Raw genomic sequence first — 24510 nt, 5'->3', positions numbered from 1 at the left:
ATCACGAAGAGACAATTATTCAGTAGACTCGCTCTATAAAGATAACCAGATAAGTTAATAACTGATGAAGAAACGGTGATTAAAGATTCCAGTTCAGGCGTCCGAGGTACAGTACTGTACAGGAGAATAATAATATGGACTTAAGACAGTTCTCACCTGGCAACAGACCAGTCAGTATCTCTGTTGGACACATGGTGTCTGTAACACTGAGAGCTGCTACAACCAAGACTTAAATCTTCAACTCGACAATACTGTACCGCAATATGCAACCTTCAAGACAAAACACTAACAAATTACACCGAAAAGCTAATAAGTTCATAAGTTTGGGCGACGGACACAGTTTATGGGATATAATTTAGGCCTACTGTATATACTGTACAAGCATCAACATGAGAATAACCAACACAGTGGATGTGCGGATTACTATAGCTTTAACTGGCACAAGGTCAGGAGAGTGGGACGTGTGTGGCTATAGCTGCTGCACTTCTCACCCTCACTCAGGTTCTTCTGTTACGGATCCTGGAGCGGAGTCCAATAAACGTAGGAGGACACTGTACTGTACGTCTTCGTTACTGATGATGAGGATAACGAGTCAAGAAACTCGGACATACAGTATATTGTATGTGGGCACTGTTCACATTACTGGAGAATATATAATGCCTTTATAAACCTTTAACTTGTAGTTATATTCACTCATTAATGTTAAAATGGGATTTACCAATATCCAACACTTTCGGAATGGAAGATTTTCAACAGTTATCACAAATCTTTCCTCGAGGATGAATTAAATAATTTCACTAAATTGTTTGGTCTAATAATAATAACACATCATATAATTTTACCAGAAAAACCTTCACCTACAGTACATTAGTCAGCGCCACATGATGAGCGTTAGATTACATTTTCTACTAATAATACGCATAACTCACTCACTAGTGAAAGTAAACTTTACCAGGTTACAAGATCTGATCACTACCCTGTCACAGTGGGCCAATATTTATAAGCTCTTGAGAGATACAGGGATGATGTGTGAGTGTCGGGGAGGCTTCACCACCACACTGCTCTGCCTTACACTACAGTAGTCGGGGCAGCTCCTCACCTCCCTGCCTCGCTAGTACTCGCATTAACCACTGTACAATACCTTATTGCTTATTTACTTAACCTCTTAATCCCTTGCCAGCCTACTACCTGGTCTGAAGGTCGTTAACTTCTCAGTTTCGCACTATTGGCAGGTACTGAGAGGGCACTGGTCTGAACTGTACCTCACCACGCTCCTGTGCTGGTCTAACCCAGACACTCAGTTTTTCCACAACATTCGCTGGTAGATTATTTCATGGCTACACTACTTACTCCAAAGACCATAACACCGACAGTTTTCTGTGCCATCTCTACTCTAGTTTGATTATTTTTTGTCCCAAAATAGAGATTGGAAGACAGTTAATGGGCGTAGTAAACATAAAAAGTAAGGTGAAGATTTTTAAAGGGAGGCAGTAGTCGACCTTGCCAGTGACTGAGACTACAGCGGCCATCAGTTACTTATACACAGTAGATATGAGTATTTGTGTCGTGCCCAGCGAGGATCTTGTGACCTTTGTAATTTATTGCATTTTCTTTATTCAAATTACTTTATTACTCTCTCCAGCCAGCACCATTAGCTTGTACTTTAAACTCGTTACCTCAGCCACGTACACCCAATCAAAAACTTATGTTTATAATTTTGTGTTAGACAAATTGACACAACGGACGAATGATTTTGACAACCCTACCGAGACAACAGGAGTCGCAGTGTTCATTTTGAAATTCATCGGACCTCTCCGCATACCCACTATAACACCTCACCATCCTCCCGGGTGCAGTATCTTATACCGTGGCAGATGTGGCAAATTGGTGGCTATCTAGTGTGGGAAAAACACCAACCATAACTCACAACTAACAAGCTGGAAAGCCAACACACTCTTTTTATACCCCGCCAATGAAAATTTGAGGGAATATAGTATTACCCTTATCTGTTCGTTCTAAAGAAATATCGTTTCCATTCATTACTTGAGAGCTGTTTAACAATCGAAATAATGTTTAGCATTAATTCATTGATAAATTTATACTAGACAGCTTTATAACTAATGACTACCAGGTTTCTAAAGGAGTCCAGTGTTAATACAAGAGCTCACCAGATTACCTGGAGAAACCTTGCAAGTCACTTCGTTGACACTAGACACCACCCATCTCACATCCTACCCAAGCAGAGATCGAACCAATCACACAATGTGAGATAAGTGCACTACCACTATAGGTTTAGGTCATGACTGTCCAGGATGAGTTCGATAATTATCGGCGTTTTCCTCACCTACTTGTTGCCGTCGTGCAGGTCTATATTCGTCTTAGCAATACTGTACTGGCGGGGAGAACATCACCTTTAAGGCGTGTCTAGTTTATCCTCTCTTTTTCCCCGTTTATTATTTGTTCTTCTTTTTAGTATTTCTCTTCTGAAGAACGGTTTTCTGGGTCTCCGGCATCTGAACTTCTTTAAATTGTTCTCCTTTTGTATCAACACCTAACCTAACCTTAATTACATTCCTAGAACTCAGGCTCTATTCCATATCTAAAACAATGACCCAAGTCTAATATTATCTCTAATACTGCACCAACTATATCAAGCCACTAGATTTGTGCCACTGTCCTCTCAAACCAAACGTTAAGAACAATTATTTTCTTTCTAAATCAAGCGACTAAATCTGTATCAAGGATCCCTCCATCCCAGCTCTGCCTCTCGCCCGCTTGTTCCGCCCTGTACCATTTTATCCTTACAGGTAATCCTCGTCTCATTTGCATACTGCCATTTCCTTCATTAGATTCATGGGTTTAAATTCTCTCAGTTTCATATATTAATTTACTACACAACTGGAGGAGAAAGAACGCATTTAAGAGCGTCACTTCAATTACGATATAAAGGGGTTTTCTCAGAGGTTCGTATAAGAATTCTCATCCCCTTTATTACTAAAGCACAAGGGTGTTTTCTTAAAGATTAATTGGCAAAATTCCACTTACTTAGAGATATAGACGGATCCAATTGACTTACATAAGCTACGATGCACAGGTAGAATATCAAAGGTTCATACACTATATTTACTCCCTGACTGGGTATGTGTCAAATCAACTGACTCTGACTGGCTCACTCAAATTACGATACATTAGATTTAAGCTTAAAAGTTCATACGTTAAATTAATATCAGATGAAGACAGAGACACATCCAACTGCCTATTCTTAAACTACGACACAAAGGACAAAAAATTAATGGTTCCCAAACTTTCTTACTTTAAATCTCCTCCACCTGTGTCACTCAAGCTCCGGCAAAAAAATATATCCCCAAGACTTTGAACGTTTATTTGCCTCAAACTAGAGATTCATGATCATACCAAGCTGAGTGGCCCAAGGTAGTGAAATTACTAACTTCTTTACTCACTTAAAGACCTTAGTTGTTGAAACACAGCAATAACATTCTAACACCAATGACCGAAGCTCCGATGCAAAGATGCTGACTAAAATGGCGTCGAAAGTGGACCGAGACTACAAAAGTTTAGAACGAAGTAATTTCTTTTTTTCTTATAATTTAGAGACAGCAGCACAGGTACAGAGACCTTGAAGAGATAAATGTACACAAAAACTACTCAGGACTAACAAAATGTACATAATTCTCACATTATCCTGTAAACAATACACATTACAGTCACACCAACTTGTAAACAATACACATTACAGTCACACCAACTTGTAAACAATACACATTACAGTCACATCAACTTGTAAACAATACACATTACAGTCACATCAACTTGTAAACAATACACAATACCATGACATGTTGTAAACAATACACAATATCGTCACACCAACTTGTAAACAATACATAATACAGTCACACCAACTTGTAAACAATACACAATACCGTCACACCAACTTGTAAACAATACACATTACAGTCACACCAACTTGTAAACAATACACATTACAGTCACACCAACTTGTAAACAATACACATTACAGTCACATCAACTTGTAAACAGTACACAATACCGTCACACCAACTTGTAAACAATACACAATACCATGACATGTTGTAAACAATACACATTACAGTCACACCAACTTGTAAACAGTACACAATACCGTCACACCAACTTGTAAACAATACACAATACCATGACATGTTGTAAACAATACACATTACAGTCACATCAACTTGTAAACAGTACACAATACCGTCACACCAACTTGTAAACAATACACAATACCATGACATGTTGTAAACAATACACATTACAGTCACACCAACTTGTAAACAGTACACAATACCTTTAAATTATTCGTAGACAAAGGTAGCAGAAGCTTCTATTAACAACAAGCACACATATAAAACACAGTATCTTTAATATGTAAAACACGTAAATATGAGGTAATTGGATTCCCTTTGTATTTTGTGTTGTTTTTAAATTTCAAATATGTCCCACAATTACGCTAATTTGTATTTAAAATATATTTTTTGAGCTATGCCTGAATGCCTGAAACGAGTAAGGCGAGAAAGGCGGAAGTGGAAGGAGAAAAAGAAATAGAGAAAGAATTGAAAAAAAGAAAGGAAATATGAAAAACACAGAAATATAAAGGAGAATGAGAGAGAAAGAGAGGAAGAGAAAAATGAGTGATATAAAAAGAAAGAAAAGACAAGAACGAGAGAAGGAAAGAGACAAAGGAAAAGAGAGAAATAAAAAACGAAGATCAGCATTAGTGAAGGAATGGAAGTGACAGGGAGAGTGACGGTGTCTGACGAGACAAAAAAAAACACGTAAAAAGATAGAATAAACACTTACTCTCCACGCGTACGCGGTCTCAAGTCGAACTCACGATACAATACCGAACGCCCGCAGTCCCTCGGGTAGAATAATCGTCCTGGGCCCACTATTAAACTGATCCGAGCTTTCAAAGGGGAGCCAATGTTTATGTGCGAGTATCAAGAAAATCCATTATCCCCTTCAAGACTGTAATATTGATGTGATAATAGATTACTGCGCTTTATTAACTAAAGTCTTGTAAAGCAAATATTAGCTTTGTATTTACACTAGCCATCAACAATAAATTAAGAGGGATACATCTAGCACACTCACAGGAGAAACAGGCCATGGATGCTTCAGGGGACGATACGTTGGGAGATAAAAGAAAGATACATGAGAAGAGTTGGGTTACCATACCAGAACTGTCAATATTCTTAATGATACATATAAATACAGAGCACTGGAAGCTGATCAAAACATTATGAGTTCTGGTACTGTACTAGACAATAAACTTTCAAGTTCCCTTTACCTGAACTTTATCATTTGTCTCCTTTAGTTCTCGCACTTCCTGTCTATATGCAACTTCCTGTCCCCTCACGTCCTATTATTATTCATTATAAGTCACTTGAGTTATATTGCCTTTAAGGGCATAAACTACCGTGTGTATTTTCCCTGGCCACATTAAAAAAAATTCTCTAGTATCTGGTATGGTTTAATTATAGTGATTTAATTCATATTTAGCTCAAACCTTATATAGTCTCTGTAACCACTGTTTTAATTAACTTTAAACCGTTCATACCTAAATTTATGGTCTCATTAAACTACATTTTTTTCGTCATACAACGTGCATCATGTAGCACCACAAATGTACACTATCATAGTTCATAAATATACAACTGTATGCCACTTAAACTTTAAGGAATACTTAATGTTGGTTTCATTAGTAGTAGTAGTGCAATTTTTATTTCTATTATTTTCATTTTCGATATTGCTATTATTACAAGTCTTGTGCTCATTAGTTTTAGTAGTAGTAGTATAATCAGTACCTTAATTATTTCCATCATCATTATTTTTACTCTCACCGCTATTGTAATTAGTAGCATTTCTCATTACTTATTATTATTAACAATACCTTGACACTACGCCTCCCCCTCTCCATGATTCATCTCCTCTCGTTTACTAATTTCTTGATCTAAACACAACAGAAATAAAAAAGAAAAACCACGCAAACCTCAATAAAAACAAATCCCTGGTATTAGAACATACATTCCCCCAAAGTGCGAGTTTTTCTTAGTTAGCAATCATAATTACCGGCCAACATGGAACTCACGATACAAATATTTCGTTTGATTATTTAAATAAAAATTTTCCTTGTCAAGGCCATCAACATACCTGTAGGTGCCCGATTATGATCGTTCGTTTCGTTCTTCCATTAATCTTCGTTCATTTTAAATGCTTGTTATTCCGTTCCTTTTCTGTTTTGCTTCGTTTCCTCAGCTAACTAAAATCTAGTTCATCTTTAGTTTTCGCTTCGTTGTTCTACTGACTTATTTCGTTCAGCTGGTCGTATCAATTTTCGTTCCGTTTATCTACATTATATTGCTAATTTTCCATTCGTTCCTCATTAGTATTCGTTGCACTACTTCATTCGTTTCCGCTTTTATTTTCCATATTCTTTATTGTATTTCATCATTAGTTTTTGATCTTGGGGCCCGGTGGTGTTGAAGGCAGCGGCAAATCGTAAATCATAACATGATATGGCCTGGCCATAAAGTTTTGAAATACGGTATCATGTTACCGTGATTGGTGCAACATTTTAACAGGAATGATGCAACATTTTATCGTTCATCATTTTAAGGAGTCTGATGCAACACTGTAGCGGGACTGTTGTAACGGTTTAGTAGAACGGGTGTGAGTTAAGTGAGCGAGTAACAATCAGTATTAAAGTGTCTTCAGCTGTCTTTGCATAAGCTCAATGCACTACGAAAAAAAAAAAAAGATCGCCCTATATTCCAGTTGACTGTATGTAGGTTCCAATCTGTATTCGCACTATTATGTCAACGTTAGTTTCAAGGCCATTTATTAAAAAATAGAAATCTTTATTTTTTTAATGGCTGTTGCAACAACCTTGCCCTTTGCAATTGTCACCCACAAATTCACATACCATCTCTAGTTCTAGACTGATAAGTTGTTTTCATTACGGCCTTAACGTTCTGTGGTTTAATACTTTTCAATACACACATTAACGATATAGATCTAGTAGTTTACATTGGATACTATATGCTGAATATATGGTTTTAAGAAATATACAAACTAGATTAAACATAAATTGACAATAGCATTATATTTCTCTTACCAGGGAAAAATAATTTTTCAGCAAATATGAAAATAAACGTTTGTTACCTTGGTTCACCACAACAACATTTCAGTGGGAAGAAGCATAATAATGTTGCCTCAGGCGCGAGAGCTGCCTCAGGTACGTCCGTAAACAACAACAGATTTTCTTCCTAGGAAATCACGGAGGTTGTTTTCTTGGCAGATAAAAACAAACGCGACTGAAAATCTGTGACTTTAACAAGGTTGTCGAATCGTTTACACAAATATGATACTTAGAAATTACACAAATTACACAACAAAAGAAAACCAGGTTAGATTAGGCTAGGCCGCTAGGATATGTATGTTCATTAGAGTAGGGTGGTTTAAGTTAGGTTAGATTAGTTAAGGTTAGAGGTTATGGTAAGGGTTAAGGGTAGAATTAGATTAAAGTAAGCAATGATAAGGGTGCAGTAGGTTAGGTTAGGGTTTGATATGTTAGGTTAGCTGTAAGTTAAGTCAAGTTAGGCTACGTCAGAGGGTAGGTCTGGTTTCAGGTCCAGTCCGGGAATTAGCGAACCCACTAACGAACCGGAAGAAAAATTAAGTTTGTCGTGCAGGGAATATCGATATCTGGGTATTACTATCCCCGGGGCTGTTAAAAAAAAGACACTACTTCCTTTTACTATCCCAGAGAGATGGATAGAGATAATTATTGATAGATGGTAGACAGATCAATGGTAAATAGAATGTAGAAAGTTGTATGGTTAATAAGTAGACAGGTAGATAGTGGACTAATGGCGGATATAACTGGTAGATATACAGTACTGGTGGTCAACATCTAAAGTCATTACGGCCAGTCTTTGTTATATTGGTGTTCTCGTTCACTTCTTTTCGTTCTTTTTCTTCTGGACGATCCACATTTGATCTTCCTCACAAATATGTTGTTCGTTGTTTTCTTGTTCTGTCTTCGCTTTCTTATCTTCGTTAATTTATTTGCTTTCTTGTCTTCTTTTCTTCGTATACATATCAGAATCGTAGCCCAGATAACTGCCTTTGATTTTTCTCGTCACACACAATACTAATCAAGTTTGTAAAAATTCACCTTTGTCAGTTTGTTATACACTAAAATTTTTAAAGAAAGTGTTTATTTATTAACACATTAGTGCAAATTCAACAGGATATAACAGAAGTGAACAAATTACATAAATGAACTGTGTATTGCCTCACCTGACTGTTCTAACTTAATACATTAAAATGTTCCGTTCTACTTACCAAATCTCTTCTAGATGACGGCATGACATTCCCACAACATTTATATCCACGGCACTATAGTTAAACGTTCACAAGATAAACAAAACTAAAAATAAGGGGAGCATCAGTGCGCACAAACCTCCCGTACATGTGTTCCCCCACTGACAATATATTTTCCCTCCAAAAGTCTGGTGTTCCTGTTCAGCCAAATGAGCTACTGTATACTTAAATATCGATCTTCTTAAATTATGGAACATATGCATAGTATATTATTTTCATAATTCAGTTGTTTAATTTAACAATAATCCTAATCGAAAGGTATATACATTTATTTATACCTATTAACTAACTAGTGAATACAAAATCCATTCATGGTTCCCGCAAATAACGAAGCAAGTGATGACAGTAATTTAATACATAAGTGACAATTTTTCTCATTCCACAACAATATGTACTTAAACAATAGGAATTTTAACACCATACCTACTTTCCCTACTAATTTCAAACGTGAGTCAACGCTTTATCCTTCGTGGATTCTTGTGAACATTCATTTTTATCAGAATATGTTTCAGCAGTACGTTTCTTAAGAGTTTGATTCTTTGAAAGGCGAAGCCATTATATAAATAATAAATAACAAGTGACGCTGTGTATGTAATCCTATTACAATATAAGATCCTTTACCTGTCATTATACAGCATGTAAGGCCAGGTGCACCCTCACCTTCAACCTTTCATAGAATATTGAAAATGTCACACAGGTGATTTAGATAATTGTTCCCATTCATAATTAATTTCCAATTTAATAGCAAACCATAACGCATAATACTACAAACTCCAATTTTTAGTTTCTGGAATCAGTCAGGCAGTTGTTTGCTGTTATAGTTTACTTGGAGTTGATACTGTTAATATAATTTACAGTAATTGTTGATTGAATATTCAGCAAAAATATGTAATACGTCGTTGTCGGATGGACGGCTGGATGTAGATCAGTGTTTCCCAAACTGGGGGGCATGAGGCCATGTGAAATACACGGGGCCTGTTTAAGGGAGGCCTTACGCCAAGGGCTCTAGAGGAAGGCCTCATGCTCATAAACAACACGATAATGTAGTGTAGTGGATACTCTCCCCTACAAACTGACAAGTCTAGCCAGGATTCAGCAACCGGCGAGTTTCTCACGGGGGACCCACCGGGTTTACTTCCGGTAGCCGAGTATATAAGCTCTCAGTCTCGCCATTGAAATACATTCTACCCTACGTTCCGGAGCATGCAACACCTCCTCTGAGCAAGCTGCTCGCTGTCCAGCTCTCATTCTAGCTACAACCCTGCAACATGCAACACCTCCTCTGAGCAAGCTCCTCGCTGACCAGCTCTCATTCTAGCTACAGCCCTACAACATGCAACACCTCCTCTGAGCAAGCTGCTCGCTGTCCAGCTCTCATTCTAGCTACAACCCTGCAACACGCAACACCTCCTCTGAGCAGGCTCCTCGCTGACCAGCTCTCATTCTAGCTACAACCCTGCAACATGCAACACCTCCTCTGAGCAAGCTCCTCGCTGACCAGCTCTCATTCTAGCTACAACCCTGCAACATGCAACACTTCCTCTGAGCAAGCTCCTCGCTGACCAGCTCTCATTCTAGCTACAACCCTGCAACACCTCCTCTGAGCAAGCTCCTCGCTGTCCAGCTCTCATTCTAGCTATATCCTGCAACATGCAACACTTCCTCTGAGCAAGCTCCTCGCTGACCAGCTCTCATTCTAGCTACAGCCCTGCAACACGCAACACCTCCTCTGAGCAGGCTCCTCGCTGACCAGCTCTCATTCTAGCTACAACCCTGCAACATGCAACACTTCCTCTGAGCAAGCTCCTCGCTGACCAGCTCTCATTCTAGCTACAACCCTGCAACATGCAACACCTCCTCTGAGCAAGCTCCTCGCTGTCCAGCTCTCATTCTAGCTACAACCCTGCAACATGCAACACTTCCTCTGAGCAAGCTCCTCGCTGACCAGCTCTCATTCTAGCTACAGCCCTGCAACACGCAACACCTCCTCTGAGCAGGCTCCTCGCTGACCAGCTCTCATTCTACTCCAAGTTCCTGAACCGGCAAGACCTCTCAGCAAACTCCTCTTCCAAGCAGCAACTTCCCAGCACCAAACTGCACTGTACATTCAATATATTTATATATACAGAAAATGCATTGTGAGTTTCCTTTCTCCAGGTCATCCTGAGTGTGAGACCACATCACAAAACCCCACAGTAGCATGATGAATATACAGTATAAGACCCCAAAATGTACATCCATTTACAAAAATATAAAAGCACATAAATTATACAGTACAGAATATGTCCATGCTTGAGATAAAATTTAAAATGAAGTGTCAAAAAGATTACATCACGGCATATGTACATAATACAACTACAGATGTTGTACTGGTCCAGTGCACAATAAGCATAACGACAATACATCTGCAAACTTTTGTAGGCCTATCCATAATACAGTAATCATAATTTAGGAAGTCTTAGAAAATTAAGCTTGGTGTTTCTTTTCTAGGGGCATTTTTTTTAGTTATGTTCTAGTCTAATACTGTCTGACAAAAATTAAATACACCTAACATATCTGATAATAGTATTATTCATAGCAACTCAGATTTTCATAGAAATCACTTAAAATGGTTTGCAAATTTATCGACAATGAAATCAAAATACAGTACCATGCAAAAATTGATTCCTCGATTACAGTTTTTTTCGTGACTTTTATTCAGCAAAGTTCCCAAATTTCTTTGAAAGCTAATAATGGTCAAGGGCGGATGCAGGGGGTCTTGCGGGTCCGGACACCCCCACCCCCCACTTTTCATCAGAAATTCCAATACTTTTTCTTTAATGCTGTATTGTACTCGTGTATTTTTTTATAGTAAAAAGTAATTACTATTTACCTCAGACTATCTCCTAATATCAAGTGTATATGGCTTCAAAATGGCCTCAAAATGCCCATAATATTGGTCAGATTTAAAAAAAAAAAATCTGGATGAGGCCACTCAAAACTTCTTGGACCCCCTTCCCTTTTATATATTTCTGGATCCGCCCCTGATCGTGTGAGATCAAATTCTGTTAACAGGATACAAAGTTTGCTCAACTTTTTTCTGAGAGGCATGACCAGACATATACCAAAGGGGGGGGGGGGCTATGAGGGCGATTGCCCCCTCCGTTGAGCTAATAAATTATTCCAAATAAACCATTTTTAACAGTAAGTCAAGAAAAATAATAACTATAATTAAATAAATAACATCACCAAGTGAGCAGTAAGCTCATTATGAATGTACAGAAAAATATTAATTATCTTGCATTTCCACAATACTGTACCTCGGTATGCTTGGTTCAAACTTCGTCCCCCTCCCCCCTTTGCATATTTCTGGGTATGCCACTGGGTATGACTCCATACAGTTCTTAATTCTACCTATGTATAAAAAAGAACGTTCAGCCTCAGTCTGAAACCAGTGGTAGGAATATTGCTGTTGCAGTCTTCATATTAGGAAATGTACTTGCAATCAAGGCTAAAAATAACACCCAATAAATAGATAAAAAAGGTACTTCACAAGTGCTGCCACAGTGCACATTCAAAAACTAGTACAGTTTGTACACTCATCAACCAAAATCCTGTCGCCTAACCTGCCTTTCATGAACCCAAAGATTCAGAGACCTTCGTGTCTGATGCTGGGGTAATGATGATTTTTACTATTCTTTATTCCTGTTTTTATGGGATTAGCCACCCGGGCACAGGTCAATGACCAACATCAGGGCATGGGGGCGAAAATATAATAATAATAATAATAATATTAAATCAAAATTTATTACAAAATTATAAAAACTAAAATATAACCATAAATAATTACAACAATAAAAAACAAAGATCAATATTGAGAAACGATATATGTATGTTGTGTTGTCAAAGTAAGGGAAATAAATGAAACCCTGCAATTGTGTAGGTGAGGCAGTACGTAAGTCAGACCAGCAACCTGGGACTTGGTCACAATTTTTGTGATGCCATATGGAAGCAGGGTCTACTGTTAGACAACACATTATGCTTCCAATATCTTCCCAGGCAGTAGTACCTCTCTGTTTGATAGCTGCCTACTTCTGTATGTTCATAAATGTGTTGTGTTAACATCATGGGAGGAGGGGTGGTTTAGTGAGATAAGGAGGCTAGTCATGGTGGAGGTATCCAGTAACTGTCCTTTCAGAGCCCTGCACTTGTTTTTTAAATATTTTCTTCCCCTTCTCTTACCTATCTACTGGTAATATACCTAATGACCACCTCACCTAGAGGTGGCCAAGATTGGGGAACTGTTCTCACTTCCACAAGTTGTGTTGGTAGACTTCCACAGGTCTACCACCCTGTGTATAAAGAATTATTTTCTCATTCATCCTGTATGACACCTTGGTGAGCTTGAAGTTGTGTCCTCTCGTGTTGGTGAACCATGACATCATTAAGTACTCATCTATACCCAACTGATAATTCACCAATCATAGTCTGGTGCTTCGAATGATGTTAACTTTTTCTTAAAAAATACTGTACTGTATATGCCTTATGATAGTGTAAAGTACCTCAAAAGAGTATCTGCTAGGATGGGTCCGATGACTTTCAAATGCTACATGCAACTTGTGATGTCCCAGGAGGGTTGGTATGTGTGGTTCTGTGGTATACTGATCCTATAACATTTGGGAACCAAACATCAAATTATTTATGCTGAAATAAATACACATTGCATTACTTATGTTAAACTATATACCAAAGTAAATCCATGTCCCAATATTTATCATCTGTGGTTTCATAATGTTTCACACAGTGTGGACAGATTCTTTATTGAGATACTGTACACAATACAGGTATCCAGTTCAATGAATGCATATATTGTACTGTACTGTACTGTATTTGTATACTGCATGTCACGCATAACATGAAAAATTATCTAATGGTGACATTAGGCGAGGAATTGCTTAATGTCACATTAGAAATTTGAATTGCCTGATGTTGAAAGAATGGTGATAATGTGGATATGAAGACAATCTTTGCAGGGGTTTTGATTCTCTTATGCCACACAATATGGAGTGGTCAGAGACAACTCTTGCATGAGCTATCCTGGTTATACAGTATTTATTTATTTGTTCAATATAGAAAGTCTTTTCATATTTTGATGGCGTCTCCATATTCAGTAGTGGGTTATTCCACCTCCTTAGCAGAATAGTTGTCTAATGAATGGTTGTTCCACTGTTGGCAGCACACTCATTTCATTGTTAAGTGTACAGCTGCGGAAATGGGTTCCTACACCCCTTGTGGTAACCCACGTCTCCAAACGGTAATGTCGCAGTTGTAATATCACTTTTTATGAATAAATGGGTATTGGTCGTGTAACGACGAACGTGATTGGTGGATAGGTTTGCTATACAGTAGGTTGGCCGTTTGGAGACATGGATTACCAACGGGGGGTGGAGGAACACATTTCCACAACTGTACAAGGAAGAAACCAAGGCACACTATAAAAGGATGAAGGAGCTTACTAACCTAAATCAAAGCTGAGCATCTTGTTCATTACTCAAGCGGATTTGATACTTTTTATATCCATATAACCTCACATAGTGAATTTAAATACAATTGACAAAATATCTGCCAAATCATCTTAGCAAGTTAAACTTTCAAACAATCTAATACTGTATGATGCTTTCTGCTATACTAAAAGAAATATAATAATACAGGAACAAATCTTTTTCTTTTTTATTATAAGTTCTATTAGTTTATCTCTACTCTCATCCATACTTACAATACAAAAATTTTATATTTCACTCTCAAATGAGGACAATCAAACTCTTAAGTGAGGACAATCAGACTCTTAAGTGAGGACAATCATACTCTTAAGTGAGGACAATCATACCAGATAAAAAATACTGAGATCTTTTTTGGAAAATGAGGATGTAATGTAGAGAAGTTTTCACACATTTTTCTTCAGCATTAGTACATTGATCATGATCCCTATCTCAATGATGGCTGGACATACAGATGCCAAGGAGAAGACCCACCAGTACAGTCTACAGTCCCAGGAGTCCATCACCATATAGGCTAAGCTGATGGAAGCACCACTATGACAAGCAATAGCTGAATATGATTAAGGATTTTTTGCCAAACAGAAAAAGAAAATATCCTGAAATACCATTTATAAATGAACACAGATCAAGCAACTCCATTTATGGTCTAGAAAGATAAACACACAGGATTGGGACGTTAGACATGAAAAACTAAATTGAAATGTCTACAGTATTTAGCTAACCAATCCTGAGAATAATTCTCGAATCTGTTACTTCTTCCCTACAGCAAACACGGGACCCTAAATGGTGCCAATTAGGAGCATCAGTTTGCTCAAAGGATGTGCCTAAGCTATAAAAAACTTAAATTAGTTCCCAGAAAAAGTGTTCTCAAAATAGGCTACTTATCTAACCCATTAGGCCTACAGTTACATAAATCCTAGATATGAGTTTTATAATTTATAAATGGTATTCATCTCCTGGAGATCCAAGGATAGTAAATGTCAGGTAATGCACAGAGAACCGTGCCCCATAACTCAATGACTCTTCTATCTTATTTAGTGAAAGCTAGAGTATACTGTACCTTTATCCCTTCTCTGTACAATTATCTTTTCTTAAATAATCTTAAACATTTGAAACAGAGAAACACACAATTACTGTACTTACTCATTACAATGTCAAAATCATAAGTTAAATTAGTTACCTACAACACTTTGTGTCACTGCTGTCATGTGCATCTCCCACCTCCATTTCATCATGCAAGACATAAATAAGTAAATAAATAAACAAAAAAGCGTGTAATGAAGCTCACAAAACTGTTATGAGAGTCCCTAGGTTTTCAGGAGTTGGCGTTATTATCATGGATAACCTGAACTTATTAAAAATAACCTAGATGACCTGATTTGTAATTAGCATGAAATGACTGATTGGTAAAATTGGACTGAGAAAGTATTAGAAGAATTATTATAAAATATACCTGTGTACACTAATACTTCTCATATTGTTTTCCTATTATGAGATAAAAAAAATCTTCGTTACTCCATTAATATAGTACTATATTGGCATCTCTATAGTGTCTGTGGCTACCTTCTCTAGGACAGTAACTATGGTCTTATATGAGGTCTGACAATTAAGTTTGCGAACTCGCCGCTTGGCTCATGAGGCGGCAGCACTATAACGAGTGTGAGTGGCGTGCGTGTGACCTTGATCCCTTCTCTTACTACCCCAGTTGTGTCGTTGGTATCAAACGAGACAGACGTGTGCAGTGGCAGCTATTGTATTAGAGTGTTTTCTGGTTTTGTCGATATAATGACATAATTTTTTTAGAACAAAGAACGAACCTCAAATTTCTCGTCAAATTTGGGAAAACTGGGCCTGAAATTTGGGACATGTTAACCCTAGATCATGGGGATAATGCACTAAAGAAAACATCAGTTTACAAGTGGATTAAGCTATTTTCTAAGGGAAGAGAAGACGTGACAGACGATGACAGAGAAGGACGACCAACAACCAGCAAGACTGAGGAAAACATTTAAAAAATTAGGAAAGTTGTGCGAGCTAACAGGCAAATGACGGTGAGAAGCATTGTAAATTTGAAAATGAGAAAAGGGTGTGAGCCAGTTTTACTATATCGACATGCTTAAAAGACTCAAGAGAAAAGGTTAGATGAAAAAATCCAGAACTTTTTGCTGGAAATAAGTGGAACTTGCATCATGACAATGCCTCAGCACTCAAGGCACTGATTGTGCGGGAGTTTTAGGCCGAGAAACAAATTACCTTACTGGAACACCCTCCTTCTTCACCTGATCTGACCCTGTGTGACTTTTTTCTATTTCTTTCATGGAAGAAACACACCAAGGAGACACATTTTTAAGACGTGGATGACATTCAGAGTAGCACGAAGGGCTGGTATTTGTGTATAGCATCACAAGGGGAATACTTTGAAGGGAACCACAGCACCGATCCTCAATAAGGTACGTACTGGTGCCTGTAGCATGAGTTCGCAAACTTAATTGTCAGGCTATGAATAAAAATTTTTGGTTATTAAAGGATACACACAAGGGAGGCTAAACCGGTGAACATTGAAACTCCTGTGATGAAGCCAATAAACTCGAGGGCTATCAGTGCAACACCAGCGATTAATCCCCCAAGAAATCTGTAAGAAATAACTTGCATTAAATTTTATATCACATATTTAATGACAATTATTAATACTCAGTACAAATTAGTGCCGAGCAGCCACTTGCCCAGTCGGCTGGAGTTTGTGAAGCAGAACGTTCAACTGCAATGATTTGCTTCAACTTAATTCATGGACCCAAATTCTCAATACAGTCGAGTCTGGATTTACGCGGTTTTGGTTTACGCGTTTGGTCATTTACGCGGTGCCTTGCCAGAATTGAAATGTTTGATTTACGCGGTAAATTTGGTCATTTACGCGGAGAGCATCTGGCGGTCCAGCCGCGCCATTTTTTTATTCAAACCTCCCGCCATGCTTGGGTAAGCGGCGCGAGTAAGGTTGCGCAGTATGTTGGTGTTGCTTTATCGGTGACGTCATATGAAGTATTGGACTGTGATTGGGCCAAGCATCCTTACCTCCCTCCCCCGCTAGCTGTGATTGGTTTAATGTAACATGACGTGCCCTGCCATGGGAGGGAAGAAGCCGCTGACCTAGCCGCGTCAGTTGCTCTCCACCTAGTCACTCCGTGTAAACTGTGTTCTATTGTGCCCGCTAATCTTGTAAGAATGGCTTCCACTGGACCCCCACCACCACAGAAAAACCTTGCATTACCTGGACCCAGTCGCCCTAAGCCAAAGAAGATACGACGTTCCCTAAGTTACGAAGTTAAGTACAAGATCATACAAGATTTAGAAAAAGGAACGAGACAAATTGATTTGGCGCGCCAGCATGGCATGAACGAATCTAAGATCAGGACGATCAAGAAGGATGCAGCCAAGATAAAAGAACACATTAATATCACAAAGTCTGCAGGTGCTTCAATGGTGAAGTACTGCCAGAACAAGGTGCTGCTCAAGACGGAGAATTTACTTGTGAGCTACTTGATTCGTCGGGCAAGACGGAACATGGCGGTGGACACGCGGTCGGTTCATGAGTACGCACGTGAACTGTACGTAGCAGTGGCACGTAAGATGGGAATTGCAGAGCCCAAACCCTTCAATGCTTCCCCTGGGTGGCTGCAAGGGTTTAAGAGGAACAAGATCACCAACATTAACATTGGTGGTGAAGGAGCGAGTGCTGACCGTGTTGCAGCTAGTGATTTTCCTCCATTCTTACGTGAGGTTATGGAGGAAGGACAGTACACCGACGACCAGGTGTTCAACATGGATGAATCCAGTCTGTTTTGAAAAAAGCTACCTTCCAAGACCTTCATTGTCAAGTCTGCCAGCAAGTGTCGGGGCCGGAAGTTGCAGAAGGAGCGCATCACCGTCCTGTTTACCACCAATGCCTCGGACTATGAGGGATTTGTCAGGGAGGCCCTGACAACTATGGTGGATAATGATGGTGATTCACCTGAGGGCCAGTAATCTGCCCTCTGCCTCGGAATCAGCCCCCATCAACGTATGCCGACCCATCTCTTCTATTAACGTAAGTGTTAAACCTAACCTAAACTTGATTTTTTCGAACCTAACCTAATGTAAGTGTTAAACCCTGATTTTTCTTTTACCTGGTACAGTATATTATTCTCTTATTGATATTTCTCTTCTATATTATGTGTGTGTGCATACCATCATAAAGTTAAGATACTCTTTTTACTACAACGTAGGTATTGTGTCGGAAAAAGTGGAGTTTGGGGTCGGTCCAGTCTCTATTTCAATTAATCCCATATGTTCTGTTATTTCATTTACACGTTTCTTGTTTTACGCGGTGCTCTGCGGGTTCAATTGACCGCGTAAATGAAGACCCAACTGTAGCTGAAAATCTCAATTCAAAAAGAAAAAATATTAATAAATGATTGAGTAACTATATTTCACATTACCAATATACTGGGCATAGGAATTAATGTTGCAAGTGAGAGAAACAACTGATATTACTAAATAAGAGACTAATGAAGTGCCTTTGTCTCCTCGAATGTTTGGGTCAAATGGACTGGAGCTGGTTTTGTGTGGGTCCCATTCAGAGGTAAGAAAGTAACAGGTGGAAGAAGGCTAAAGGCTAAATGACTTGGTTCAACTCATATTACCTGTTGTATTTCTCGCTTTCACAGGTGAATAAAACCATGATACAGTACAGTACTCACTCTCCATCACGCCTCCTGTACTCCATCTCTGTGTAGTCCACCGGCAAGCAGGCAAGGACATTTTCTTCCTGCAAGATAATAACAAGCATCCATATGTCTATCCAAATCTTATGGAACACTACATAAAATCTTTTTATTAATTTTATATTTTAATAAAGAATAATGGGAGTAAAATCACTTCTGAAGATACTGTTGCACTTGCAGTTTTACACAGGCAAGATTAGATTCTAGTAGGCTCATATGAAACAAGTGCCAAAAATTTTTGCATTTAAGTTTGGTTATCATACTTTTGAATTATCTTTGACTACAGTATTACACACCAGATATATTATATGCTGTACTGCACCTGTAAATACTACGTACAGCATAGGTCTTTAGAGGTACACTGCTGTGCTTGTAATAAAACAAAATGGGCCCCTTCAAAAAAAAAAAAATAATTGTAACAGAGCCAGTATCCAACATGAAATTTGAGAACCCAGCCAATCTTTCAATCTGAACCCTGTTATAAAAAAAAAAAAAAAAAACAGACCGATGCTTACCCGAGCCAGTAATACACTGATCAGAAGCACAAGGTGTGATGTCAGTGTTAGAAAGCGTGCTGGGATGAGCCCTGTCACTCTCATCTTACTTGTTGTACTTGAAACTAACCTAAACTATTTTCTTTCTTGTGTTATCATCTGAAAAACATTTAATGATTACAAAAAATAGAGGACTGATCCTTATGTCCCAGTTACTATCTGAACTAAGACAAACTACAAGGTTGAAGACCCACACCAGGACTTTAGACATATGTGATTGTTGTTAAATTAAAACAAGGCAAGAGAAAAGAATTTAATTTTCAGGTAAAAGCATCGACAGTACTGTATATAATAAAAGGGCTAAAGCTGTACCTCTATGTTGCTCCCATCACAGAAAACCTCAAGGGCAGATGAGCTGGATTATCACCATATGTTACTTCTGTGAAGGACAAGAAAAATACAAAACTATTTTACAAATTGGAAATAAAGATACAGTACTGTACCATTAAAGGAAAAAAAATCCTGACATAGGAAAGGAAATTAAATCTTACATAACAAGAGAAGCCAAGGGTAATTTCTGTACCCCAAAACTATCATAACAATTAATGAAAATTGATGAGTTACAATAAAACTCAATACAGTAATCACTGTATTCTGCACTTCAGAATACTGTACTTAGGAATATTTTGTAATAATGATGGCACAAATATATAAGTTCTACAGTAATATTTTAATATAAAATTAAGTCGTTATTACAACAAAATTATTTCACTGTAGACCACACATACATGCACATAGGAAATACAGCCATCCCTTAATCTATGTAAGAGTTCCATTCCTGAAAACTATTTGTAAATCAACCCCCAAAATGTTTTTTGGGAACAGAATTCTTACGTAAGTCGAAGGACGCCTGAACAGTAAACCAAGTTTTACTGAAAAAAAATCTTGCCATTTACAGAACATGTAACTACTGTACTAAGAAACTATATCATGACTGGTATATCACTGTAGAGGAATTTAACCTTACACTCCACCTGGTGCATACTTTAAGACAGTAGGTATAGTGTGACGGTCTAAAAACTGTTCACGATGGCCAAAAGAGGGAAGGGGGACTATGGGCTTGATCCCAAGCATTGCAATCTATTCGGGACTCATTCCATATATATACAGTACTATTATATGAGGTGATGCAAATACAGTAATACTGTAGTGATAACTTAAACTGTTGGTAAAAAATTTTTTTTGGTGATAACAAATATCTCCATAGACTGTAGAAGAGGATGAACTAAAGCACTATAATGGTCAAGACCTGTGTATATAATAGAGCATGTAAGGCTCAGTGTACAGTATACTAGTTGTGGGAGAGAAGAAAGAGAGATGTGGCTGTGGAGTAGGACCCACACTTGGCGCTAATTAGACCAATCACATCTTCATGTCATTACTGGTATGTGCCCAGCCTTTTGGGGAAGTCAGAGGCTGTGTATGGGCCATCAACCTTCAACCAATGCTCATGATGCAAGGGCTGCTGCATCCCCTAAACTGCCTTGAGAAGCATGCAACAAACAACAGAGGTATCTTACATAATCATAATGAAGAAAAGACAATTGTTGACATGTTGTCCCTGAATTACAACTCAGTACAATGCTTATTCCATTCGCCAAAGTTCCCACAATTGGGAGTAACAAAAAAGCCAAAGGTAACTTAGGATTATATAGCCTCAGTACACACCTTAAATCAGTTGCACCTTTTTCTAAGAATGTTACGTTTTTCTGGTAGTATGGTCTCCATGCCTGTACAGTACAGTACAGTACTTGTAAAATTGAAGGAGCTTTTTCTTATCTGTACAGGCATACCACTATTTTCATGAGGGTTCTATTCCCCCACACCCAAAAAAAAAAAACAACAATCATAAATTGAGGGATACCTGTTTTCTGGAACAGAATCCTTACATAAAATGAGATATCTGCACAGTTAGACAAAATAAATTTTCTTCAATTTTACAAGTCTTTCGTACATCCCTATCCAGACCACTGTATACTGTACAGGTCATACTGTACCTCCAGAAAGACATAACATCTCCAGAAAAGGTGCAATATTGAACCTTAGGAGTGACAACTCTTCAAACAAGACACAATAGGGTGGATCTCAGAGACATTCACAATCTTGAAAATGATGGAAGACAGAAACCCCAATATTTGTTTTATGATAACATGTACAGTACTCACCAAGGTGTCATATAAGATAATTACAGGCAATCCCCAACTTATGACAGGGATATGTTCCTGGACCCTGATCATAAGTCAATTTGTTTATAAATCAGAATAGTGTTAATTCCAGTTTAGGTTAGGTTAAAGCATAATCCTGCCCATACATGACAAATATTGTAATTACTGTAAATAAAATAATGTTAAATAATACAGAATAATGAAATTAATGTAAGAAATGTGACTTGAATTAAAAATTTGTGCAATGAATGTATTGGGATCCAGTTCATAAGTGCGGATGATCATATGTCAGACGGTCGTAACTCGTTGACTGCCTGTACTTTTTCATGCAAAGGGTAAAAGCAAAAGTAGTACTGAGCTGCAAAGTAGCCCTTAATAAGACTATCAAGAGCAATGGGAGAATACTACACTAGCCTCTCTCCCTCAACATGACCACCTCTAGCTGCAGTGGACCCTGCGTAAATTTTGAACCCCATCCAAAATTTGATCCCCGGGAATCAGTCTACAGTATAGGTGTTCTGTTAATTGAGTTGTTCAATCCCAGATGAAAGAATATAAGAGAGTAATAGGCCAGTGCCCTACTTTTACAGCTTTACATTTTTATTCATGTATAGGGTATACTGTACAGTACTTAGTTGAGGATTATCAATACACTAGTATGATTAATAGTTTATTTTATATGGTAATATGATATAAAATACAGTACAGTAATATAATTAAAATCATGGGGACCTTAATTTGGCAGTGATTAACATTAAGCATATGTAATGTATAGTAAAAACCACAACAAACTTCTAAATCACATTACTGTACGTACATGTATAATGCTGTACAGTACAAGGTATCCTGTACAGTATTCAAAAACCAAAAAATTACGTTTATGGAAAGTTGAATTACATACAACAATATACTGATAATTAAGTTCATTAAAATGTTCTTGTTGTGACCAAGTAAAGTTATACTGTAAAGAAAAACTATTTGGAGGACAGTTCTTACATCTTATGATGAGCTAAAAGAGGTAGTATAACTTTTTACATCATCATGATAATGTCGATAGTATAGTATTACTGTATAAAATTGCTATGTATATCCTGAAAATTAGTTACAGTGTAAAACTGTCATGTTCATGTTTGTTCAGTTCAGTATTTCCCACAACTGAAACTACAATAATTAATAATGTGTGGTTAAGATTCTCCAGTTCACTTTGGGCTTGCCGAGTACACTAAGTAAATATCTTATAATATGGAGATACAGTAATTAAACTAACTGTGGTTTAAATTTCTTAAGCAACCTAGGATCACAGACATCATAAAGGTAATTTGTCACAGCTGGGTAACTGTCGTTATCACTGTACTGTACTATAATATTTGTATGGAGCAGAAGTTTATAACTACACTACAGTACAGTACAGGTATAAGAGTAATTAATGCATAAGGTAGTAATTCATCTCGTTTGGTACTCTGACTCTAATTAACTTTACATGAAAACCTTTCGACTTGTACTTTTTCCCAGTACTGTACACTGTAGTTTCACAAAAAAATTAATGTAATGTTTTATACATGTTGATTTTGTAACTTTCACTAGCTGTATATAAACATGGTTTAGTACACATGATAGAAATAAGAAGTTAGTCAACTGGAAACAGATTGTTTCATGGCATACATATCCATAATGCAAAATACGGTACATTTCCAAAGTTCTTGGCATTCAGCAAAAGTCATAATTTTGTATCAAAATAAAAACTTAAATAAATTAACTTAATTCCAACAGAAACAAAACCGAGTATAATTTCAATTTAAGTATCAGGTAACTCAATCTTTGATAATCTATTCCAAGCAACTGGTGTAAAGCAAGAGCACAGTACACAGGAAAGTTCTACTCATTAAGTTTACATAATAATATTGAACTATGGTTTCTCTTTTTTTAAGCAAACAACCCAACCCTTATCTGATCTACACGACACGACCAAAGAATAGTTAAATTCTGGTAAGGTCAGAGAGGTTATGTTAGGCTTGGTTGGTTCATTTAAGCTGTTTTAAAAGTTTATACCACAAGTGACATGAAGGAAAAGCAGTGTTACAGTCTAACACAATTACTAATGAGAGTTCAGTGAAACTAATAAGTAGCATCCTCACATACTTCTGAAGACACTAATACTAAGCATCGTCAAAGAGCATCTCTACCAAGTCATCTTTGGCACACTGCTCCTCCGCCAGCCTCTGTGAAGTTCCATACTTCATAAGGGTTGGCACAGACTTCAGTTTGGTGCGGCTGTCAGTACGGAATACACAATTCTTGTCCTTCCAGAAAGCACGGTCACCCACACCCACGTAGATGAAAACAGCATCTTGAGGGGCCTTGTCCAGAGCTCCCTTGACCACAGGCTCCGCCACCACACAGTCAGGGCACCAGCTCTTCCCATTGGAGTCCTTAGAGCCGGAAAACAGAACAAAAATGGGTTTTCCGGAAGACTTGAAGGTTTCCACTTGTTCCACAAAGGCTTCGAAGCCTTCAACTTCGATTTTCTGGACCATAATGGTGGTGTATTGGTTTATATAGGATACGACTTCTATTCTGAGTCTTCTCAGGAGTCACGTTGTCAAGTGGGTGTTATCTTCGTCAGCTGGTGTGACACAACAGAACAAACTCATCTATTGTCAGCTTCAATTAGCACTCTGTTGATTCATAAACGAATCCGGTATCAGTAACTAAAATATAGAGTTAAACTTACCTTTTCTATGATAGGTGTCATACATACAAAACACTTTGTGAATATTTCGTTAGGAATTCAAACATCTTGTTCTGAGGAGCATTTCATACTTGTTTATACCTGCCAGGGAGCGGTGAGGGCTCATGAACCACTGGTGAACCATTGGCACTAATGATAGTATGATAACATTTGATTTAATACAGAAGGGTCTGTCATTTGTTGTTTTTTGAAAGGAAGAGCTGTGTGATTTTATCAAGATTTATCTTATCCACCTTTTCATTGTGGATCTACATGAAACACTGATAAGTGTAACACTTATGAAATAGCAATAATTCC

The 24510-nt window shown here is 37.8% G+C and overlaps 2 protein-coding genes across 3 annotated transcripts; both read right to left on the bottom strand.

Moving 5' to 3' along the window:
- Positions 1-14145: 14145 nt before the first annotated feature.
- LOC121856309 (transmembrane protein 107-like) lies at positions 14146-24407 on the bottom strand. 2 transcript variants are annotated; one of them, XM_042351787.1, is made up of 6 exons: positions 24295-24407; positions 19612-19678; positions 19261-19398; positions 18722-18789; positions 16520-16620; positions 14146-14538 (listed from the first exon to the last, which is right to left on the bottom strand). In XM_042351787.1, exons 3-6 carry the CDS (start codon positions 19342-19344, stop codon positions 14375-14377), a joined length of 417 nt encoding a protein of 138 aa, XP_042207721.1. In that variant the 5' UTR covers positions 19345-19398; positions 19612-19678; positions 24295-24407; the 3' UTR covers positions 14146-14374. The 2 variants fall into 2 exon arrangements, with proteins under 2 accessions (XP_042207721.1, XP_042207720.1); XM_042351786.1 differs by having other exon boundaries at positions 24196-24337.
- On the bottom strand, positions 22122-24111 carry LOC121856310 (thioredoxin domain-containing protein 17-like). The gene has a single exon (XM_042351788.1). The coding sequence runs from the start codon at positions 23996-23998 to the stop codon at positions 23621-23623; it is 378 nt and encodes a 125-aa protein (XP_042207722.1). The 5' UTR covers positions 23999-24111; the 3' UTR covers positions 22122-23620.
- Positions 24408-24510: the final 103 nt, after the last annotated feature.

The sequence above is a fragment of the Homarus americanus genome, unplaced genomic scaffold (genome assembly GCF_018991925.1).
Source record: "Homarus americanus isolate GMGI-L3 unplaced genomic scaffold, GMGI_Hamer_2.0 scaffold48220, whole genome shotgun sequence".
NCBI lineage: Eukaryota > Metazoa > Arthropoda > Malacostraca > Decapoda > Nephropidae > Homarus > Homarus americanus.
The sequence above is the reverse complement of the archived record's forward strand: the minus strand, read 5'-3'. Positions and strand labels throughout refer to the sequence as shown.

Coding starts and splice junctions, on each gene's coding strand:
- LOC121856309 (XM_042351787.1), bottom strand. CDS start 19,344: ATGAGAGTGACAGGGCTCATCCCAGCACGCTTTCTAACACTGACATCA. Junction 18,790..19,260: donor TCAGTGTATTACTGGCTCGG/GTAAGCATCGGT, acceptor ATTATCTTGCAG/GAAGAAAATGTCCTTGCCTG. Junction 16,621..18,721: donor TACAGGAGGCGTGATGGAGA/GTGAGTACTGTA, acceptor TATTTCTTACAG/ATTTCTTGGGGGATTAATCG.
- LOC121856310 (XM_042351788.1), bottom strand. CDS start 23,998: ATGGTCCAGAAAATCGAAGTTGAAGGCTTCGAAGCCTTTGTGGAACAA.